The sequence below is a fragment of the Larus michahellis genome, chromosome 17, assembly GCF_964199755.1.
Source record: "Larus michahellis chromosome 17, bLarMic1.1, whole genome shotgun sequence".
Taxonomy (NCBI): Eukaryota; Metazoa; Chordata; class Aves; order Charadriiformes; family Laridae; genus Larus; species Larus michahellis.
This window is the reverse complement of record NC_133912.1, coordinates 7,854,936-7,874,226: the sequence shown is the minus strand read 5'-3', so window position 1 is coordinate 7,874,226 and position 19,291 is coordinate 7,854,936. Positions and strand designations below refer to the sequence as shown.

The 19,291-nt window shown below is 61.2% G+C and overlaps 2 protein-coding genes across 11 annotated transcripts; one reads left to right on the top strand and one right to left on the bottom strand.

Moving 5' to 3' along the window:
- Positions 1 to 33: 33 nt before the first annotated feature.
- Positions 34 to 8,939, top strand: RNF214 (ring finger protein 214). Of its 10 annotated transcripts, none has more exons than XM_074561411.1 (15): positions 34 to 171; positions 250 to 475; positions 769 to 828; positions 1,187 to 1,327; positions 2,045 to 2,184; positions 3,215 to 3,283; positions 4,124 to 4,220; positions 4,507 to 4,595; positions 5,056 to 5,146; positions 5,592 to 5,690; positions 6,023 to 6,399; positions 6,987 to 7,122; positions 7,415 to 7,522; positions 7,893 to 7,988; positions 8,683 to 8,939. In XM_074561411.1, exons 1-15 carry the CDS (start codon positions 80 to 82, stop codon positions 8,746 to 8,748), a joined length of 1,887 nt encoding a protein of 628 aa, XP_074417512.1. In that variant the 5' UTR covers positions 34 to 79; the 3' UTR covers positions 8,749 to 8,939. The 10 variants fall into 10 exon arrangements, with proteins under 10 accessions (XP_074417512.1, XP_074417510.1, XP_074417511.1 ...); XM_074561409.1 differs by having other exon boundaries at positions 8,378 to 8,939; XM_074561410.1 differs by having other exon boundaries at positions 5,044 to 5,146.
- A 2,019-nt stretch (positions 8,940 to 10,958) lies between these two features.
- BACE1 (beta-secretase 1) lies at positions 10,959 to 19,114 on the bottom strand. Its single transcript, XM_074561418.1, has 9 exons — positions 18,831 to 19,114; positions 14,832 to 14,920; positions 14,091 to 14,307; positions 13,661 to 13,798; positions 13,420 to 13,554; positions 13,174 to 13,275; positions 12,879 to 13,028; positions 12,571 to 12,742; positions 10,959 to 12,487 (listed from the first exon to the last, which is right to left on the bottom strand). The coding sequence occupies exons 1-9, from the start codon at positions 19,074 to 19,076 to the stop codon at positions 12,246 to 12,248; spliced, it is 1,491 nt and encodes a 496-aa protein (XP_074417519.1). The 5' UTR covers positions 19,077 to 19,114; the 3' UTR covers positions 10,959 to 12,245.
- Positions 19,115 to 19,291: the final 177 nt, after the last annotated feature.

Genomic DNA, 19,291 nt, shown 5'->3' with positions numbered 1-19,291 from the left:
CGCCGCTCCGGGCAGCTCTGCGCCGCGCCCCGCCGGGCCCGGGCCCGGGCCCAGCCCCGCAGCCAGCCCGCCCGCCCCCATGGCGCTGGAGCAGGCGCAGGCCGACGGCCCCGCCGCCGCCCCGGCCCCGCCGCGTCTCAGCGAGCCCGGCCCCGCCGCGCCGCCCGGCAGGTAGGTAGGGCCGGGGCCTGGGCCGGGAGCGGGGCCGAGGCGGGCGCAGCGAGTCACCGACCTGTTTGTTTTGCGCAGCGGGAGCGCCCTCGCCGCCCCGGAGAGCCCCGGCGAGGCGGCGCCGGGCGGTCCCGGCGGAGAGGCGGAGCCGGCGGCCGCCCCCGGCCAGGCCCCGACGCTGCCCGGCGGCGAGGGGGAGCCTGGACCCGGCGGCCTGGAGGCCGCGGGGCAGAGCGGCGGGGAGGCGGAGGAGCCCGACGCGGAGGCGGCCCCCGCCAGGCCCTCGCAGAACATCGCGGTGCAGGTGGGTGTCCGCCGGGCAGCGGCAGGGGCTGCGCCGAGCTGCTGCCGGGCCTGGGGCAGGCCCTGCTGCGGGGGGAGTGCGGCTGCAAGGCGGGGAGGCTGGTGTGGGTGTTGGGGTTTGTGGGGTGAGGGTTGCTAAAACGGGTGTTCGGGAAGCCGGCCGGTTTCGGGGAGGGCGGGTGGGGATGCTGCCACCGGCGGTGTTTCTCCAGGGCCGGCTGATGGCGTGGGTCTGGCCAGTCGCTGTGAAGCTGCGGGGGTGGCGGGTCTGACAGCAGTCATCTCCCTTCGCAGACTGACTTCAAGACGGCCGATACGGACGTGAACACGGATCAGGATATCGAGAAGAACTTGGTGGGTATCGAAGCCCTGCGATTGGGTCCAGGCTCTGCCGCTTGCACTTCCAGAGCTGCTGCCGGGCAACGGAGCTGGAGCACTGCTCTTCCCCCAGGGTGTTTTTTCTCATTTAAACACCGGCCTTGGAGTTCTTAAGCTGCTCTCTTTAAAGGAGGAAATGTAGTGTGAGCTCCAGGCAGTGCCTCTCTTAATCTTTTCTGATCTCAAGAGCCTGAGCTTTGAAAGTGGAAGCTGTTTAACTGCGGTTCTTGACGGCAGGCTCTTCTACACTGCTGAGCTTTCCTGCCCCTGTCCCTGCTGTCTTCAGCGCGAGGGAGGTGGAAGGTTCCCCCTAAATTTCTGCTCTCTGCTGCAGGACAAAATGATGTCCGAGAGGGCTTTGTTGAAGGAGCGTTACCAGGAGGTGCTGGACAAACAGAGGCAAGTGGAGAATCAGCTGCAGGTACAGCTTAAGCAGCTTCAGCAGCGGAGGGAAGAGGAGATGAAGAACCACCAGGTATTTGGCGAAGTTCTCTTTTTGTTTAACCTGCCTGTTAGCACCGCCGCTTACACGATTCAGGCGGGCTGCTTTGGCCTTGTGCGGAGCAAGCAGGCTGTGAGAGGTGGCAGTGACGCACTGCGTGGCAGTCGCCCTTGTGTACGACACTGCTTACAGCGCTAAGGGCTGGCCCCTGCCGAAATCGGGGTGCTGAGCAGCTCAGAACTAGATCTAACACAGCATCCTGCACACACGTCTGCTCCTGCCGGTGATATTGCAATGCCTCTTCAGCAAGCACAGTGTTTTTTCCAAATGAAAACTGCTGTGAAGTGAGGAGAATTAGTGCCGTGTGATTATTTAGATCTCTGAGGCCGTTTCTCTAGGATCACTAGGTTAAATGAGTGATTCACAACTGGCCCTGTAGTAGCTCACCTTAAGGCAAAAGGAACCATCAGTGTCTCATCGGCTAGATCTAAAACAGAGCAGAACTCCCTGCACCTTAAAACCCCTCTAAAAAGGCAGAAGAACCTGCGGTTTAGACTGTCTGTCTGTCTCCTGGGTTTCCTCGTAGCAATCGCTATATATCTTGCCTGGACCTACTAAAAAGAAAGATCTTGGTGACACGTGTAATCTCATAATCTCTCTTCAATTAGTCTAAAATAATAATGGATTTAAAAACAAAACAGTTACTTGTGCATTTTGCTCTTTAATCGTGTGATGCTTGCTTTACTCCAGGAGATCCTGAAAGCAATTCAGGATGTTACGATCAAGCGAGAAGAGACAAAGAAGAAGATGGAGAAAGAAAAGAAAGAATTCTTGCAGAAAGAGCAGGATCTGAAGGCAGAAATTGAGAAACTCTGTGAGAAAGGCAGAAGGTATTAATATGGAAAATGAAGTAGTATTTTGGGAAGGGAAAAGGTATTGTTTAACCCTGATGTGTACCTGCTTAAGCAAAAGAGGATCACTTTGAACTTTTGGGAAGCAGCGAGTATTGGTGAGCGGTTTTGGACAGACCTGTATGGTTTTGAATGGATCTACCATGGAGAGAGCGCCTTTTGATTACAGAAAACGTGAGTTTTTGGGCAGCAGGTTGTTGCTTTGCCTGTCAGGTGTATGTGTGGACGGCGCTTGGCAAAGGGAACGTGCAGCTCAGCTCCGTGTGCTGCCGTCTTTCAGAATCCAGAGCCTCTCCGCAGGAGGCAGGACTGCAGTGCTAAGGGTGGGGTCTCATTGGCCTTTCCAAGTTGTTCTCCTCAAAATCTCCCGTTTCGGTAGGCTACTTGACCATGCTTTGCACCGGATGGTTTGAAAGACTGACTGCTGCCGTCAGGCCTTGCTGTGAGACAGGCTGCGTGCCCTGTGCAGAGAATCTCACTGGGTTCAGGGCAGGTCTAACACAAGCAAAACGCAAATTGTTTGTGGAGATTGGGAGGTTCCTTTGGGTGGTGAATTTGCACTTTTATGGAGCCGTTTTGTCATGTCGTAGAGGTCTGGGTTTTTTGGGATTTTTTGTTGTTTTTCTTTTTTTTTAAGTATTATTCTGGGGACTCGGTGATGTTTTTGGGTAAAGCTCCTTTAGTAATGGTTCCAAGTACTCAGCCCGTTTCCCCCTGAGTGAGCAGTTGCGAAGCATGTGTTGTCAGAGTGGCACAGCTCCCTGCGGTGGATTCTGGTTCTACGCCACGGTCTTTGTGCACTATCATGATACAGCAAAATTTTTGCTCTGGAGGACGTTGGCGGTTGCTTTCAAACATTTATTGGATGGTGCAGGCCTCAGAGTGTGGCGTTACGTTGGGCGCGCAGCCGTGCCAATATGTTGTTTAAACTTGGGACCTGCGGCGTTAGGGGCTGGGCGATAACACCTTCGCAGCAGCTGACTCCATCTGTCCTTTTTCTCTTGTGCAGGTTGCTGAAAGAGCAGGAGGAGAAGGAAAACAAGATTGCTTCTCTGATTGCAGAGCAGTCTGATGAAAAGTAAGGCTCTTATCTGTTACTGGATTAGTGCTGTTGAATGCCCTTTTCCTTCCAGTCGTTTTGCTTTGGAGTGAATCTGATGCTTCTGGTGGGTTAGGCTAGAGAGAGCGGTCTCACGGTGCTGTCCACTTAGGCGCTCTAAAGGTTTTATCTCCTCTTCCGGCAGGCTGGTGCCCCGCTCTCTCCATTAAATCCTCTTTTATCCTGGTCACAAACAGGCTTCTAGATCCTTGTGACATAAAGATCCCGTAAGATTAGAGTTCATGCTCAGTGGATTGACTCGGCTTGTAAGTGCTACCTCTGATTCAATTTCCACTTCCCAGAATTAGGGCAACCCTATTTCTCTGTCCGTTCCCCACAGCTGCCCAACTGCTCTAAACTCTGGGACGCTCGGGTATTTCACAGCTGGGTAGAGAAGCCCCGGTTCCAGGCATGGATGCTCACGTAACGCAGGTGGAAAGGGCCAGCTTTAAACTTCTCCAGGATCAGAACCGCTTAGTTCTGTGTGCTGTCTCAGGATGCTTCCTGGTTCAGACCTGTCCACCCTTCCCTGGAGTTGGACGGTATTTTGCCGGGGGGAATTCCCCTCTCCTTGTTTTGCCCAGGGTGTTTGCACACTGGTTGTTTGCATGCTCTGGAACAGCTCACTCTCGGGACGGTGACTCACGCAGCCTTGGGATCTGTGGCTGGTGTCATGGTCGGGAAGCTGTCGATCTTCTACGGTTCCACCCCATCCAGAGCTACCGGGATCGATCGGTTTTGTGGGAGTTTGTCAGCTCTCCTGTTCCATGCCATTGCAGCGCCTAAACCTAAGCAGGCTCGTTCTCTTTCTGTCCGCAGGCAGCTGTGGGAGATGGAGCTGGATAAACTGAAGAACCAGCACAATGAAATCAACAGGAACATTCTGGAGGAGACAGAACGGGCCTGGAAAGCAGAGGTTAGTAGGTGACTCCTTGCTCGCAAAGCAGTTGTTGAAGAGGGTCTTCTTGAGATTCCAGGTTGCTAATGAATTGTTTTGTGAAATTAGGAGCAGTTGAGGATGAGGCTAAGTCCCCCTCTTTGTGGGACAAGAGAAGGCGTAAGCAAGTATCGGTGCAGTAAACGTTAGTCGGGAGCTGTGCCCCGGTGCACGAGGCATGGTGCTTAGTGAAGGGGTTACATTCTGGCAGCATGAAACAAGGGACTACAAAAACTGCTCTTCATGTGGGGCCTCTGTCTGCTAGATCCTCTCCCTGGAGAGCCGAAAGGAGCTGCTGGTGTTGAAACTAGAAGAAGCAGAAAAGGAAGCAGAGCTACACCTCACCTACCTCAAGTAAGTCCTTGTAGTCTCAGAAACAGCGGGATAACTCGGCTGTCCCTACGTGCCCATTTCCTTTTCCTCAGCTTACGCTGCAGGTTTGACTGAAATAGCTCAAGGTGTCCTGTGGCTGTCTTATTAAAATAAAGTGACTCAGTCGTGTCACAAAACAAGGGCTCTGCGCATTCCCCGTTCTGTCCATCTGCTGAACACGTGCCGTGCTCTACACCGAGTGCTGTAGGCACAGCGTTGACTGTGGTGGCCGTGTCTCTGTCCGCCAGATCAGTCCATGCTCTGGTAGCACCACGCGCTCTCCTCTTGCGGGGTTCCTCGCGTGGGTGTGAGCCCTTCTTCCCGCCCAGCCGGAGCAGAGGAGCCCGATGGGGGAAGGCAGGAGGGTGTGGGGTGGTAGTTGCTCCCACTTTGCTGGAGCGAGAGCACAGTTGCAAGTGGGAAAGTTTAGTTGTGCTTGCAGGTCTGCACCGCCCACGCTGGAGACGATGAGGCCAAAGCAAGAGTGGGAGATGAGGCTGAACAGGATACGAATGACCAAGGAGAGTGTCCGAGTAAGTTCCTGCCGGACGGCCCCCAGCCTAACGGCGAGCAGTTCTTTGCATTGACGCTACTTCGCATGCTCAGTTTCAGCCCTCTTTGGGAGAGGACCAAGATCCATAAAAAGCCGTGTGCCCCAAAGCACGGCACAGTCGGTCTGCCTTTGCGAGCAGCTGCAGAGATTTTCTGCTTGTCTCTTCAGGCTCACGCGTGTGGATATGAACGCAGTGTGTTGGGTTAATTGCAGAGGTGGTTACTCTGTTTCTCCCTCCAGGTCCTTTTTCATTCTTTTGACTCCTGTGGAACTAAACTGTGTCTGCTTCAGGGCCTGTAACCGTTCCAGGGCTGAGAATGCTCTGGCCAGGCAGGGAAAGCTGCCTGTTCTAGGCACGCAGTGCCCAAAACTTCCTCAGGTGGAGGAGGCTTTGATAAATGCCTCTGTTTTCCTTCCTCTGCTAGGATCAGTTCAACGACCACATTCAGATGGTGAGAAATGGAACAAAGCTGAGCAGCCTCCCACAGATCCCAACCCCAACGCTGCCACCTCCGCCCTCAGAAGTGAGTGCCTCTCCAGCCTCACGAAGACAAGCTGTCACTGCCGGGAGGTTGCTGTGAGGCCCTGGGGGCAGCCTGCCCGCTGGCCTGTAGCTGGCACTGCCCGTGCTTTGTGCATTGAAGGAGGCTGTGTGGGATTGCGTTTTCTGGAGTCCTGTGCTTCTCCCCTGTCCTTCTGGGCTTGCCTGCTGTGCCTGGAGAGGAGGGGAAGGGTCTTTCCCTTGCCTGCGGTTCAGCCCACCTCCTGTCTGGCTGGGGAGGGGGGCACTCAGCTCTGCTTTCAGATGGGCTTATTCTAACCAGCCTTTTCTTCTCCCCCTGTTTTTCTTTCTCAGACAGATTTCATGCTGACGGCATTCCAGCCCAACCCATCCCTTACGCCCAGGCTCCCGTTTCCCATCGGACCAGTTCCCGTTCCCATGGTCATGCCAAGTGCCGATCCTCGGGCACTCTCTTTTCCTCTCCTGAACCCTGCGATCTCCAGGCCCAACCAGCCTTCCCCGCCGCTGCCTGCTTCCCAAGGAAGAAACAGCCCAGTAGTGGCATCGCTTATTGGCACGCACAGCCCTCACATGACTCCCGCTGCCTCCATCCCTCCGCCGCCGGGCCTGGGAGGAGTTAACGTCACTCCAGAGTTTCACAGGCTGCAGCCAGCCGATAAGCTGGAAAAGCTGCTGGAGAAGTTGTTGACTCGGTTTCCACAGTGCAACAAGTAAGCGTCTCTCGCCTTGACCTTCCCCGAGGGTGAAGACTCGTGTGTGGGACATGAGCTGGGGTGAGGGGGAGTGGAGCTCGTTTTGGCGCATGTGGGGTCTGGAGGGAGTGAGGGAAGCCTGAAGGTGAGGAGCAAAGTCTGGGCGCTCTCTGTCGGGTTTGCCGTAGCACTGGGAATGAGAAACGTTTGGAGCTTTGTCTAAAGGACAGCGGTGGTAACTGAGCACAGCCAAGAGCACCCGACATGCAGCGCCGCCTCAGGCGAGTCTTTCAGCCTCCGCGGTGGGTGCCGCATCCTGCCTGCACGGCAGGTGGGCGCTGTCTCTCGTTCCAGCTGGGGTTTCCCGCTCTTTCCCCAGCATTTTGAGGACGGAAGCTGCCTCAGCGTATGATTCCCTTCATTTTAGACAGTAGACGGTTGAGAGCACGCACTCCTTTGCTGTGATACGGGCTTGCCCTGGGGCTGGGGTGGCTGGTTCACCGGGGGCGGTGCTGCAGGGCCTTTGATGGAGGGTCCTGGTCCATGGGGGCCGCTCGGCTCGCTGGCCGTGGCTGGGAGCTGTTAGCAGTCTGCTGTCTCTGCAGGGCCCAGCTCACCAACATACTGCAGCAGATCAAGACTGCTCGGAGGACCATGGCGGGTCTGACCATGGAGGAGCTGAACCAGCTGGTGGCGGCCAAGCTGGCGGAGCAGCAGGAGCGGGCAGCGGCCGGGGCTCAGGTGGGTGAGCGGTGCGGGACCGGTCGGGGCCCACCAGACTCCTCGCGGTGGGCTGCTGGGAAGGAGAGCCTGGGTAGCCGTGAGGAGCTGCGCCTGCTCCCTGGTTCCCCGCAGACTGAGCCGCCCAGGGCCCGCTGCTGGGCCAGGCAGAGCTCGGGCTGTGCGTCAGGTGTGTCCCCTGGGTTCCCCTTTCTGCTGACGGCGGGAGCAGTTTTCCCCGAGGTGACGTGGGGTAACACGGCTGTGCTTTCCTGCTGAGCGTTTCTGATGTGCCTCGTTTGCCTTGCTGCAGCCTCTCAGTCGAATCAGAGCCCCCATGTTCTCTGCTCCGCTGCCTCAGATCAGCACGCCCATGTTCCTGCCCCCAGCCCAGGTGGCTTACCCTGGAACAGCGTCACATGTAAGGCATTTTGGCTTTCCCAGAGCACTTCACCATGCCCGGGGAAAGCGGAGGGAGGGAGCCCTTCTGAGAAGTGCGCCGGTGAAGCTGGGACCTCTCTCCTCATGCAGCTACTCGGGCTGGTGAGGTAGAAGGGGAGGGTTATGGGCAGGGCTCCTTTGTGCTCCCCACTGAGGGAGAGGGGAACGGCTGCAAGAGAGGTGGCAGAGGCTCTAACGTCATGGGATGGCTGTGTGCGGAGGGAGGATCGGGCAAACTGGCCGCTGGCTGCTGCTGGTGGGACGAGTGGCTGGAATGTGGAGTATGTGGTCTGAGCTGGGGTGTCTGACTCGTGTCTGTCTCCTTTCTGTTCCCTCACGGCTCGTCCCAGACCCCGGCTGCCTGTAAGCTGTGTCTAATGTGCCAGAAGCTTGTGCAGCCCGGTGACCTTCACCCCATGGCCTGCTCGCACGTGCTGCACAAGGAGGTGAGTGTGTTTCCCCACTGTGTGCCGCTCTTGGGTTCCTCGTAATGGTTCCTAGTGCCAATTCTCTTCCGTGGGCCCTGGGCACGTGTAGCGAGTCCCTGTTATACTGAGATCTTGCCAGGAGAACGGTACGATCAATAAACAACAACTCTTCATCCTGTCATCCTCCCTTTCCTTGCTGGGCCGCTCTAAGTGGCCATTTGGTGGCGGCTTTGGGAACAGACTGTCCTCATTCCATCCTCCGAGCCTGTGCTCCTTGCTGGGAGCATTAGGTCCTGGCCTTTTGCCTTCTTGGAGCAGGACAGTCTGGGAGGATCTGTAGAATACAGGGCGATGGAGAGAGCTGCCACCGTCGCCCAGGTGTCTGGGCACTGTGTGTCTGTGCACAGGAGCTCTTGGGAAGAGGAGGAGCCTTCTCATCCCGCAGTGCTGGCCCCAAATCCCTGTGGGGCCTCCAGCAACTGCCAAGGAAATGGAAAACCATGCATTGAGGAGGGCCTGGTGATCCTGCTAGGTTGAAGAGGGCTCCCTCCGCGTGGCGACCTTTTGATGGAGGCTGTCTCTAAGGAGCAAAAGAAACCATCCCTTAAAATGAGTGCTCGTGCCAGCACTCTTCTGGAAAAGTAGCGCCACGCTATGTTCACAGCGCCTTTGAGTTGTGCCTGTGGCTCTTGACTAATTCTCTCTCTTCCAGTGCATCAAATTCTGGGCACAAACCAACACAAATGACACTTGCCCCTTTTGCCCAAGTCTCAAATGACGGCTACTCGAACAAAGCGGTCCCACACGAGGAGTTGCTGTGAATAGACAGGATCAGTTCTAAGATTTCTACAGTTCTATATTTATACGACCATGTATACACATGTACATTTTTATTATATAGGTAATGGTGTGTATAGAAAGTCTGTATACATACAAATTCATAAATAAAGTGTGTATATTATGCAGTGATTTGGTGCTGCTCCTTATTTCTTAGTTCGCAGCCTGGCTGGCTTCCTTTGGAAGGGGCGTTACAGAGCGTAACCTGCTGGGATGCTAGTGGCTGCTTTAACTACCTCTTCCGCAGAGCTTCCAGCCGCTCCTTCTCCGGGGCCGATGATGCTCCCAGCAGCTCCGCTTGCTGCAAACCGTTCCCCTTGGCAGGACACCTCACCGCCCCGCGGTCCCCTCCCCTGCCCCGTCTGTCACCCGGCAATTACCCTCTTAGCAATGAGCAGGTTGCAGAGGCCGAGCATTTTTTGTGGTCTTTTTTTAATGTAATAATAATTTACCGTGTTAACATTCATTGTTCTTACATAGACAATAGGTTACAGAGTACTGGAGTCTACAGCGACAGCCTGCCGGAACCGTCCCCGTCCCCCTCTGGCGGGGCAGGGCTCCGCGCACCTTCACCTGCGGTTCCCTGCTGTAGCTCCGGGCACGGGGGGGGAGCACTCGGGAACGAACCGGAGCGAACGGATTCGGCTGCACTGCAGCTCAGGATAACCAACCTGTTGCGGTTCCTAGTTTCCCCTCTCCTGCACTTCCTCCTCAAGCACGGGCTGACACGCCAACACCTTCTCCGTGGATTTCGGTGGGAGTGCGAGGTGCTCAGCACCACTTAAAATCTTGCACTTACTCTGTAAAATTTCCCCCCCCCCTTACTTGCAATCTGCGGCACAAATTCAGCACTGCTGAGGCAGCCGTGCCTCGGGGTTGGTCAGTGCAAGCGCTGCCCGGGTGCAGCACGCCTGAATCTGGCCACAGCCCGAATCTTCCTACACGCACGCGCGCGCTTGCCAGCGTGTTTTAAGGCAGTGGTCCACAACAGTCTCTGGGGTCCTGGGGGGGTCCTGGGGGCGTGCTGGGCAGGCACGAGGCTGCGGATGGAGGTCTGTGCGCGCTCTGCCATTGCATAGCGTTGCCCTCTTGCGCCGGAGCGGACTCGCTGGATGCTTGCCGTTTTGGAGCAAGGCACGGGAACGGGGCACTAGCAGTGAGTGGGACAGTTTGGGGGTGCGTGGGACGGGCTGTTGTGGCGGTGCCCAGTGCTAGGGCTGGCTTCCCTCTCCTACCCTGCGTGTTTCCCCCTCCTGCCTCGTGTGCTGGCTCCCTCACTGTTCCCAGAAATACTTAGCTGCAGGATTTAGTTAACAGGCTTTGTGCTCGGCGATCGCTGCAGAGCCGCCCCTGTCCCCACCTGAACCGGTACCCTGGCTCTGGCGCTGCCGCCGTGACCAGCTGCCAGCACGGCCCCGGCACCGCAGGCAGCCCCCTCTTTTGCTCGTGGAGGAACGTTGCCTTTTCATGGGCGAGTCTCGGTTTTCCGAACGACGCGCTTTCCTGTCCAGGCTGGAGGCAGAGAAGTAAGGACACAGCACGGTGGCTGCAAGCTCAAGGGCGCCCGCCCCGGGGAAGGGAGAAGGTGAGCCTGCAGCCCCCTCTCCCTGGGGCAGGACGAGCTGCGGCGGGCGGGGAGAAGGGGAGGGTCGTCCTTATGTACTGGGAAATCCTCCCTTTGCCGGAGGAACACCATGAGGACAGAAGCAGCTCTTGCGCTCGATGTCCTTTGGGCTTGTGAACCACTGCTCTGCGTGCCCCAGCCCTGCCCTCCTGCGCCCCTCCACACTGTCACCTCCTCTGAAACCACCTCGGGCCACCTCTGAGCCATAAAGTGCTTCCGCCCGAGCACGCCGCTGCCGAGCAAGCCCTGGCCTGGGGTTGTGGCCAAGGGCCTAGGACTGAGCAGAAGGATAAAAATATTTAAAAAAAATCAACAAAACAGAACAGGACCAAACCCCCTAATGTTGGGTTTGGAACAGTGGCTTTCAGGGCTAGAATTAAAAATATAGATATATGTATATATTGTACAAGTGAGAAGCGACCGTTATTTGTACACCTGTGTGCGGTGTGGGACCTGCTATATACACGCTCTGATTCTGCGCAGCTGCACTACCGGTGACTCGCATTATAAAAAAAAAAAAGAAGAAATAAATACAACCATGTGTTTAAAAAATAATAAACGCTGCAGTCCCCACCGCCGCCGCCTGCCCCCACGCCGCCGGGGTGTCTCACGCCTCGGGAGCAGGAGCGCAGCCGCGGCCAGGACGCACGGACTCGTGGATGGAGCGGAGGAGCCCCCGTGCCGAGGGACGCGACGTGCCGGCGGTGAGGCAGGGCAGGGGCTGCGGGTGGGGGCCGGCCGGGCGCTGGCTCCCCTATGGCTTTCGAAGGGACGGGCGGGCTGGGGAGCAGTCGGCACCGGCGCTGGGTACTCCGCTCTCTCCTGGCGCACGGTTTCTGCATGTAGCAGGCTGTGCAGTGCTTGTGGGGGACGCCGCTGCCTTCCCTCCCCGGGCAGCCCCTGTCCCCGCGCCGGGAGGCTGCCTTCCCCAGGGCGGGAGGGCAGCAGCCAGCGGCTTCTCCATGGCAGGCGCCATTGATGCTGGAAGGGAGGTGAGGCAGGTTCCCGAGCCCTGGGGACGTGGCGAGCGGCAGCGGAGTGGGGAGAGGATGGGTGCCGGCTCCTGCCTGTCCCGGGGGGCAGCGGGGAGGGCAGGGTGGGCGCAGGGAAGGACAGTTTGGCAGGGCAGAGGAAATGCCATGGCAAATGTTAGAGCGAGCGGTGTACGGGGGAGCAGGAGGATGGGAGGGAAAGCCCTGGCTCTGGCTGCTCCTGTCCCGGGCAGCCCCAGGCTGGCCCTGCATCTCTCCAAACAGCCCGGGGCTGGGGACGGGAGGCTCCGGAGATGGGAATGGGGGAGTCGGGCTGGGGCAGGCGTCCCGCGCAGGGAGGGAAGGCACGGCTGCAGCACGCAAGCACGCACGCACAGCTCCCTGCATGGAGAGCCTGGCCCAGCAGCTTCCCGGCAGGGCGGGCTGAGACGGGCGGCGGCACAGGGACGGAGGGAGACGGGGGACAGGCAGGGGATGGCTCAGCGGCGTGACTCCGTCAAACTTGGCAGGGCTGGGCAGGAGAGCCTGGGACAGCCCGGCGCGCCCTGGTGCCGCAGCAGAGATGCTCCCCCCAGCCCCCAGGACGGGGTCGCTGCGCTCTCAGCCCTCCCCAGCTGCCAGGCTCCTTCTGCAGGTCCCAGACGAACACAGGCCAGGCCTGGGGCTCCCACGGGCACCGAGTCCCCCAGTGCCAGGAGGACCTGGGCTGGGGGTCTGAGCTCCCCGCGCTGCCTCCACGCTCCGGCCCCCGGAGAAAGGACCTACCTCTCCCTGCCCTGCTGCCTCACCTGCGGCCCCCGGGGCCGCCCCCACGCTCCGCCATCACTTCAGCAAGGATATGTCATCGGCAAAGTCGTCGTGGTCCCGCCGCAGGCAGTGGAAGCAGCGCCACTGGAACACCATGAGGCAGAGGGGCAGCATGAAGAGGGCGCAGATGGCTGCCATGACGTAGGCGATGGTCATCAGGGTGGACTCGTCCGTCTGCGGGATGTTGTAGCCACAGTCCTCCATGTTGGAGTGCAGGTAGGGACCCTCCACTGCCGCCGTCCGAAACTCGTCGTGCACTGTGGGCAAGAGAAGGCAGGGCTCTGGCCACCACGCCACCACGTCCCCTCCGCCACTCCCTCCCTCCGCGCCCAGCCCTCACCGTGGCAGGCGCTGACAGCGAAGCCGATGCGCTTGCGGGCACGGTCAAAGACCACGTAGAAGCCCTCCATGATAACGGCGCCCATGACCGTGCCCGTGGAGGACTGGGAGATGGCAAACTTGTAGCAGTCGTCCTGAGAGGTGGCCACGTCCTCCACCGGGCGCAGGTATTGCTGCAGGAAGAGAGGGGCTGTCAGGAATGGGGACGGGCGCCGAGCTTTGCCCACCCAGCGCGGTCCTGCCCAGGCGACCAGCTCCAGCCCACTCTCCAGCTCGGCTCCGGGCAGGGTCTGGCCTGGCCACGCTCACCTGGGGCAGGATGGTGATCCGGAAGGACTGGTTGGTGGCCTCCCCCATCAGGTAGAGGGACAGGACCGGGAAGATGTGCCAGGGGGTGGTGCCGACCTGCCAGCAAACCAGCTGCTCCCCCAGCCAGAAGCCATCTGGGAACTTCTCCGTCTGCCGGAGGGAGGGGGGAGGTGAGCGGGGCCATGCCGGGCAGGCAGCAGAGATGCTCAGGCTGGTGACAGGCAGCCATGCTGCCCGCAGCCCCACGCTGGCTCTGGGGACCTGCCCACGGTGGGCAGGGATGGGTTTCACTGACCGAAGAAGCCGTTTTGATGGATTTCACCGCAGCCTCGAACACCTTCTTTGGCAGCCTGAGGTTGGTGGTTCCGCTGTCCACGATGCTCTTGTCATAGTTGTACTGGGGGCAGAAGAGGAGGAGTGACCCGAGCGCGAGGCCCCAGCCCCGCTCCCCTCCCGATCTCCTTCAGCTCGAAGGCGGACGCCTCCGGCAGCAGCAACGAAGCAGTGCCCCGCAGGGCAGGCTCCCCCGCCGCCCCCTCACCTCTTTGCAGTCCATGTTCAGGTCCTGCCCGTTGACCTCCAGCTTGACGATGATGACCTCGTAGTACCACTCCTTCCGGATGGGCGTGTACCAGATGTCACCCACGTACAGCGAGCGGTCGATGCCACCAATGATCTGCAGCAGAGACAGAAAGGCGCTGCCACCCCACGCTGCCAGCTCCGGCCAGGCACGTCCCCCCCGGGCAGCCCCACCACCTCCCCGCGGCCTGCGGAGCGCTCACCATGCTGCCCCCCACCGATGCCACGGTCTCCGTCTCGTTGGGCGAGAAGCCTGCCCCGCAAAGCTGGAGGGAGAAGATGTTGGGCACCCGGGTCTGCTTCACCAGGGAGTCAAAGAAGGGCTCCAGGCTGTCGTCAGGCTGGCAGGAGGAGAAAGCAGAGGCAGGACAGGGATGTGTCAGCGCTACCCCTTCTCCAGGGGCTTCCCGCGCCCAGGGGAGCTCCCCTCGCCGGGACCGCTGTGCCCCAGGGATCCTGGCTCTGCGTGCTGTTGGAGCAGGGCTCAAGGTCACCAGCACGGCTGCAAGCTGGGCCCCGAGGATCGAGTGGAGGCAAGGAGAGAGGGAATCGAACCCTGCTGGGACAGGGTGCCCACCCCTGCCGGCACGGCCAGACTGAGCCGGTGCCCGGAGGGCTGTGAGCAGGACTCACCCGGGCGATCTCGGCGTACGCCAACCCCAGGATCCCTTCCCAGTTGGAGCCGTTGATGAAGAATTTGTCCGACTCGGTGATGGCAGCGATGTTGGCTCTGACGGTGACGTTGGGGCCGTGGGGGATGGTGACGAGGTCGGTGCCCAGTTCCCCTTCCCACTTGCCCTGGGTGTAGGGCACATACACACCCTTCCGCAGGTCACGGTAGGTGCTGGACCTGCAACGGCGTCGAAGAGCCAGAGTAAGAGCGGTGTGGAGGAGCAGTGGGTGCCCACACGCTGGGTGGCAGTGGGAGCGCACGCACGCACAGCCCAGCATTTGCAAGCGTGGAGGCGTGCCTGTCCCGCAGAGCCGGGTGGCTGTGCAAGCACGGCGCACTTCTCCACGCATGTGGCTGTTGGGAGCCCCACCACGCGTCGGTGAGGCACCAGGACGGCTCCTCGCAGCCTGGGCAAGGCTGTCACAGGGTGTGCAGGGGACAAGCCCGGCTGTTGTTTGCCATGCACAACGGCCAGAGGCCTAGATACCATCTTAAATGTTCTGGGAGGGTGGACAGGGCTCCCTCTTTCTCCTGGCACAGAAGGGGCCGTGTGGACCCAGCCATCCTGGAGGCTGGAGGTACCTGGCAGGGTCTGGCCAGACCCCCAGCAAGAAGGGGCACCATCCCTTGGTGGGGCCAGGGCTGTGTCACGGGCACACGAAGCGGTGGCTGTGCTCTCTGCGTCCCCCCAGCATACTCACAGCTGCCGCTGGTAGTATCTCCGGAGGAAGGGGTGAGGCGCGGCTCCCACTGCGAAGTTACTGCTCCCCGTGTCCACCAGGATATTCAGCTGGAGAAGGAAGAGACAGGGAAGCTCGTCACTGCAGTGGGACCCTGCTGTACCATCCGCCCAGCTCTGTCTGCCACTGCAGGTGAGTGACACCTTTTCTGTCCCCATGCCGGGCACGTGGTGGCTGCTGCACCGTGTGCTTCCCAGGGAGCCACGGCTCTCCATCCCCATCTGGGCAGCCAGCCTGGCTTTGCCCTCCCGCCCAGGGCCAGGGCTTGCCCCGCTCGCCTCTGCCCGGCACCTGGACCCTCTGCCAGCCCCACTGTCGGGCTGGCAGGGCTCAGCCCACCCTATGTGGGCATGGGGACAGGCAGAGGCAGGGCAGGGAGGCTGCCCTGGTGCCTGCTGCGTCTGGGAATGCCCAGGAGGCGGGAAGGATGCTGCACAGCATCGCAGAGCCCCGAGCTGAGCAGGGTCCCTCTTTTGCCGTGTCTGGGGACAGCTCAGAGACGCTGCGAGAGGACGCAGTGGTGGAGCAGGAGTCAGCGACATCAGGGTGCTGCATGAAAAGCAAACATCGTCCGGCACCGTGCAAACAGAGAGTGTGCTCTCCTCTCAGCCCTGCCCGGCCTCAACCCCTGCGCCCAGTGCCTGAACCCGCAGGCAGGATTCGGCAAGCACCCGGCAGGGCGTCGTGGGGCCGGAGGGAGCCGCAGCAACACGGTGTGCCCAGGCTCCCCTTGCCAGCAAACCTAATTTGCTCACAAAGCTGGTCGGAAGGATTGATGGTACACAAGCCAACGCGGACCGCTGGGTCCGCTAATCGGCCATCCATATGCTGAGCTCTGATCCTGATTCATTTCTGCCTGTGCGCTGGATTACCGGCTCACTGGCAGGGTTTGGCAAACGTCCCGCCGGCGGGGCCGGGAGCGGGCTAGCTGGACCCTGCCCCCAGCTGAACACTGCCTGCGGCCCCTCTGCCACGCGAGGGGCAGCGTGGGGCTGGCCAGGGTGGCAGCGGGGCTCCGGAAGGCTCCCGGCCACGCTGGGGGGCAGAGCTGCGGGCTGAGCTCTGACCTCCAGCCCTGGGGGCGCCTCACCAGCACTGCCCCAGCCCGCAGCACGCCAGGGCTTCGGCCCTTAATCTGCGGGGTCAGAGGGGAGAGGAAGGAGGCTAATGCGCTTGTGCTAATCGCAAAAGCTCTGGGCTACAGCTGCCAGAGTTTTCTCCATGGCCTGCTGACAGGGGCTGGCTGCAGACACCGTGTCCTGGGTTCCCCTTGCCCCAGCCCTGCCACCCTGCCCGTTGTCGCTGTGCTGCGCTGGGGGACAGGTCTCCCCGGAAGGGAGCCAGGCTGGCTTCTCACCTACGGGAACAGTTCTGCCACAGGTAAAGATCAGAGTGGCACATTCACCCTTCCAATATCCCCCTTGGGTGAGTGCCAAGAGCTGCCGGGGCAGCTCAGCACCCGCTGCGCAGCCTGACCTTCCCCTGGCAACCCGGCACCTGCAGCCGCCGCCGCTGCGCCCGGCTGTTCCCGGGGCCGTTCTGTTTGATCAGTCATTAGGGACCATCTGCTCCACACAGCGCATCTTCGGTACCCCAAGGAGACGGGTTTCCCTGGAGAAAGACCTGCCGAGCTGATGCCGCAGGGAGAGGATGCAGGCGGCAGGGAGGATTTTTGCTCTCGCCCGTCCAAGAGCAGCAGTCGTGCCGGGGAAGAGAGGCAAGCCGCCGCTACCCAGGCCCTGCATGCAACCCCCCAGCGGCCAGACAGCCCCAACCCCAGCCGTTCCGCGCCAGGCTGGTGGGTACGACATGCATAAGTGATGGTGAGAGCAGTGGCGGGGACCCACACCCTGCAGGCGCCATCCTGCTGACGGGGGTCATGCAGAGGACCCCCTGGAGAGGACCCACATCCTCAAGACTCAGCCCGACCGTTGATTCCAGCCAGGACACGGCACGTGAACCAGCGAGGCCAGGACATGTGCGGCAGGGACGCTGTCTGAAACCCGTCCGCTGCTCCCTGGAAGTGACAGCCCCCCCGGGCACCTCGGCAGAAGCAGTGGCTCTGCGTGGCATGTGCCCTGGGTGCTGTGTGCTGCTCCCGGGGCAGCGAGCCTCAACCAGGTCACAGGGGCACCAAGCCTTCGCTATTTGTCCCAAAGCACCAGCTCCCAGTGCTCGGCTCCCACCCTATTCCCCGTCTATTTATGAATCAGCCGGTCCTGGGGAGCCTGGCATGAGCGTGCAGCAAAACCAACATGCAAAGGGACATGGAGCGTGAGAGCTGACGGCGACTTCGCAGTGCAGCACAGCTCAGAAACAAAATTAAAGCGCCACAGAATAAAGAAACCCCTTTGCCAGCACCAGGAAGGTGAGAGGAAAGGTGAGGAGGGAGATGGGCAGCACGCGTGCCTTTCAGAAGGATGCACGCACCCCCACAGAGAAACCCCCTCCTTGCTCCCCGATTTCCTGCATATGCACAGCCATACTCTTCCATATGAATCTTTTAATTCCATTACAACGCCTGGAGGGACTGTGCTCCAGCGCACACACACGCGCGCACGCACCACGTTCGCATTTGGAAGGAGTCCAAGGCTGGAAGATGCTGCCCAAAAGGGTGACTGGCTCCGAAATGCACGAGTGCCTGGAAACAGGTGGTTTGCATGGAAATTATCTGGCAGCTGCAACACGTGGCAGATCCCAGGCAAAAGATGACGAAATCCCATTTAAAACTAAGGTTTAGACATAATCTCCTCCCTTTTTCCCTAAACACACCCCGGAGAGTAGAGAATAAAGCCCAGGCACACAGGGACACCACGGAACCGAGACGCCCGATTTCTGTATCACCCCCCTGTCCGCAGTTCACGTCTCGCTGGCGTCGCTGTCTCCTGCCACGTGTGCGGAGCCGTGCTGGGCACCCAGGATGGAGCCAGCTCATGGGGAAAAGCCAGCCTTCCCTTCAGAGTCTGTGTGGGCGCTGGCTGTTTTGGCAGCCCCAGCGTACGTGGTGGGTGGCAGGTGTGTGGGAGCAACGTGGGCCCTCTGGTACCGAGCTGGCCCCTGCCACCTCGTGGGCCACACTGGCTGCTGACGGTGGTTGGTACGAGCGTATGGGCGCAAAAGGATTCGGCAGCAGGAACCTCCACAATCTCACCCAGAAAAGAAGGGGGGAGCTGGTCCGCCCTGGGCACATGTCCCTCGGCACCCATCCCGCCCCCAGCGCACAGGCAGACAGTGCCACGCGTGTGAGCTGGGCAGCGGAGCTCCCAGGACACGGGGGACACCGAGGAAAAGATGGAGCAGGGGCAGGGCGTGGTGATGCACCGGCTCCAGCTCTGCCTGCCCCTTCTGTCCCCGGCTCCTGCCCGCTGTCCCCCGACTCCTGCGCAGCGACGACCTGCTCGACAGCCCCGAGACAAGCAATCTCGGCAGAACGTGCCCCGGTCAGGAGCGGCATGCGGAGCCGGGCGGGCGGCAGCAGCTGCTGGGGGGAACGTGCCAAGCGTGGCTTCCATCGCGCCTGCATGTGCCCGCTGCCGGCAGGCGCAGGGCCGTGCGGACGGGCACGCCGCTCTCCCGCCCGCTCGCCGCCCACGCAGCTCCTGCCCGGTGGCATCCCCGGGCCGGGGAGGGAGGGATGCAGCCCGGCCCGCCGCCACGCAGCCCCCGGGGGTGTCCACCCGGGTGAGCCGCGAGTGACCTTCGGCGGGTGCCACCAGCCGGCGTCCACCGAGAGCCAACAGAAAGAGCAGCATCACGGGATGAGGGGGCCCGGGAGCGCTGCCCGACAGCGGCAGCCACACGGCAGCCTGGCTCGGCCGCGCAGCCTCCCCTCTGCACCAAACGGCGGGCCCGGAGCGGGACCGCAGCCCCGCTGCAGGCCCGGCCCGGCGGCTCGGCGGCCCCCTCCGCGGCGGGGGAGGGAGCGGAGCCCGCGCCCGCGGGCGGCCCGGCGGCCCCTACCTTCTGCGGGGGGCTGCCCACCGTCATCTCCACGTAGTAGCCCTGCCCGGACTTGCCCCGCAGGTTATCGATCATCTCCACGAAGCTGCCGCCCCGCTCGGCCTCCTCCGGCGCCCGGCGGGCCCGGGGCCCCGCCGGCAGGGCCGCGCCGCCCCGTAACGGCAGCCGGATCCGCGGCGGGGCCGGGCGGGCGCGCAGGGCGGCCGCCCCCAGCCACAGCAGCAGCCAGGGCCAGGCGGCCGCCATCGCCCTCCGCCGCACCGGCGGCTCCCCGCCCCGGAAAGCCCGCCCGCCTCCGCCGCGCCGCCCGCCCGCCCGCCGGCGGAAGCGCCCTCGTCCGCGGCCCGGCCCGGCTCCCCGCTGGCCGGCTGCGGCCCGACCCGGCCCGGCACCGCCGTCTCGCCGCCGTGCTCCTGCCCCCCCCGCGCCGCCGGGCCGGGTCGGGCCGAGCCGGGTGGCGG

Bases quoted from the DNA above. Each gene is read 5' to 3' on its own strand.
- RNF214 (XM_074561408.1), top strand. From the start codon at position 80: ATGGCGCTGGAGCAGGCGCAGGCCGACGGCCCCGCCGCCGCCCCGGCC. The intron at 3,284-4,123 runs GTAAGGCTCTTA...TTCTGTCCGCAG, and splicing joins GCAGAGCAGTCTGATGAAAA to GCAGCTGTGGGAGATGGAGC. The intron at 7,123-7,414 runs GTGGGTGAGCGG...GCCTTGCTGCAG, and splicing joins GGGCAGCGGCCGGGGCTCAG to CCTCTCAGTCGAATCAGAGC.
- BACE1 (XM_074561418.1), bottom strand. From the start codon at position 19,076: ATGGCGGCCGCCTGGCCCTGGCTGCTGCTGTGGCTGGGGGCGGCCGCC. The intron at 13,799-14,090 runs GTGAGTCCTGCT...TCCTCCTGCCAG, and splicing joins CGTACGCCGAGATCGCCCGG to CCTGACGACAGCCTGGAGCC. The intron at 13,029-13,173 runs GTCAGTGAAACC...TCCCTCCGGCAG, and splicing joins CCATCAAAACGGCTTCTTCG to ACGGAGAAGTTCCCAGATGG.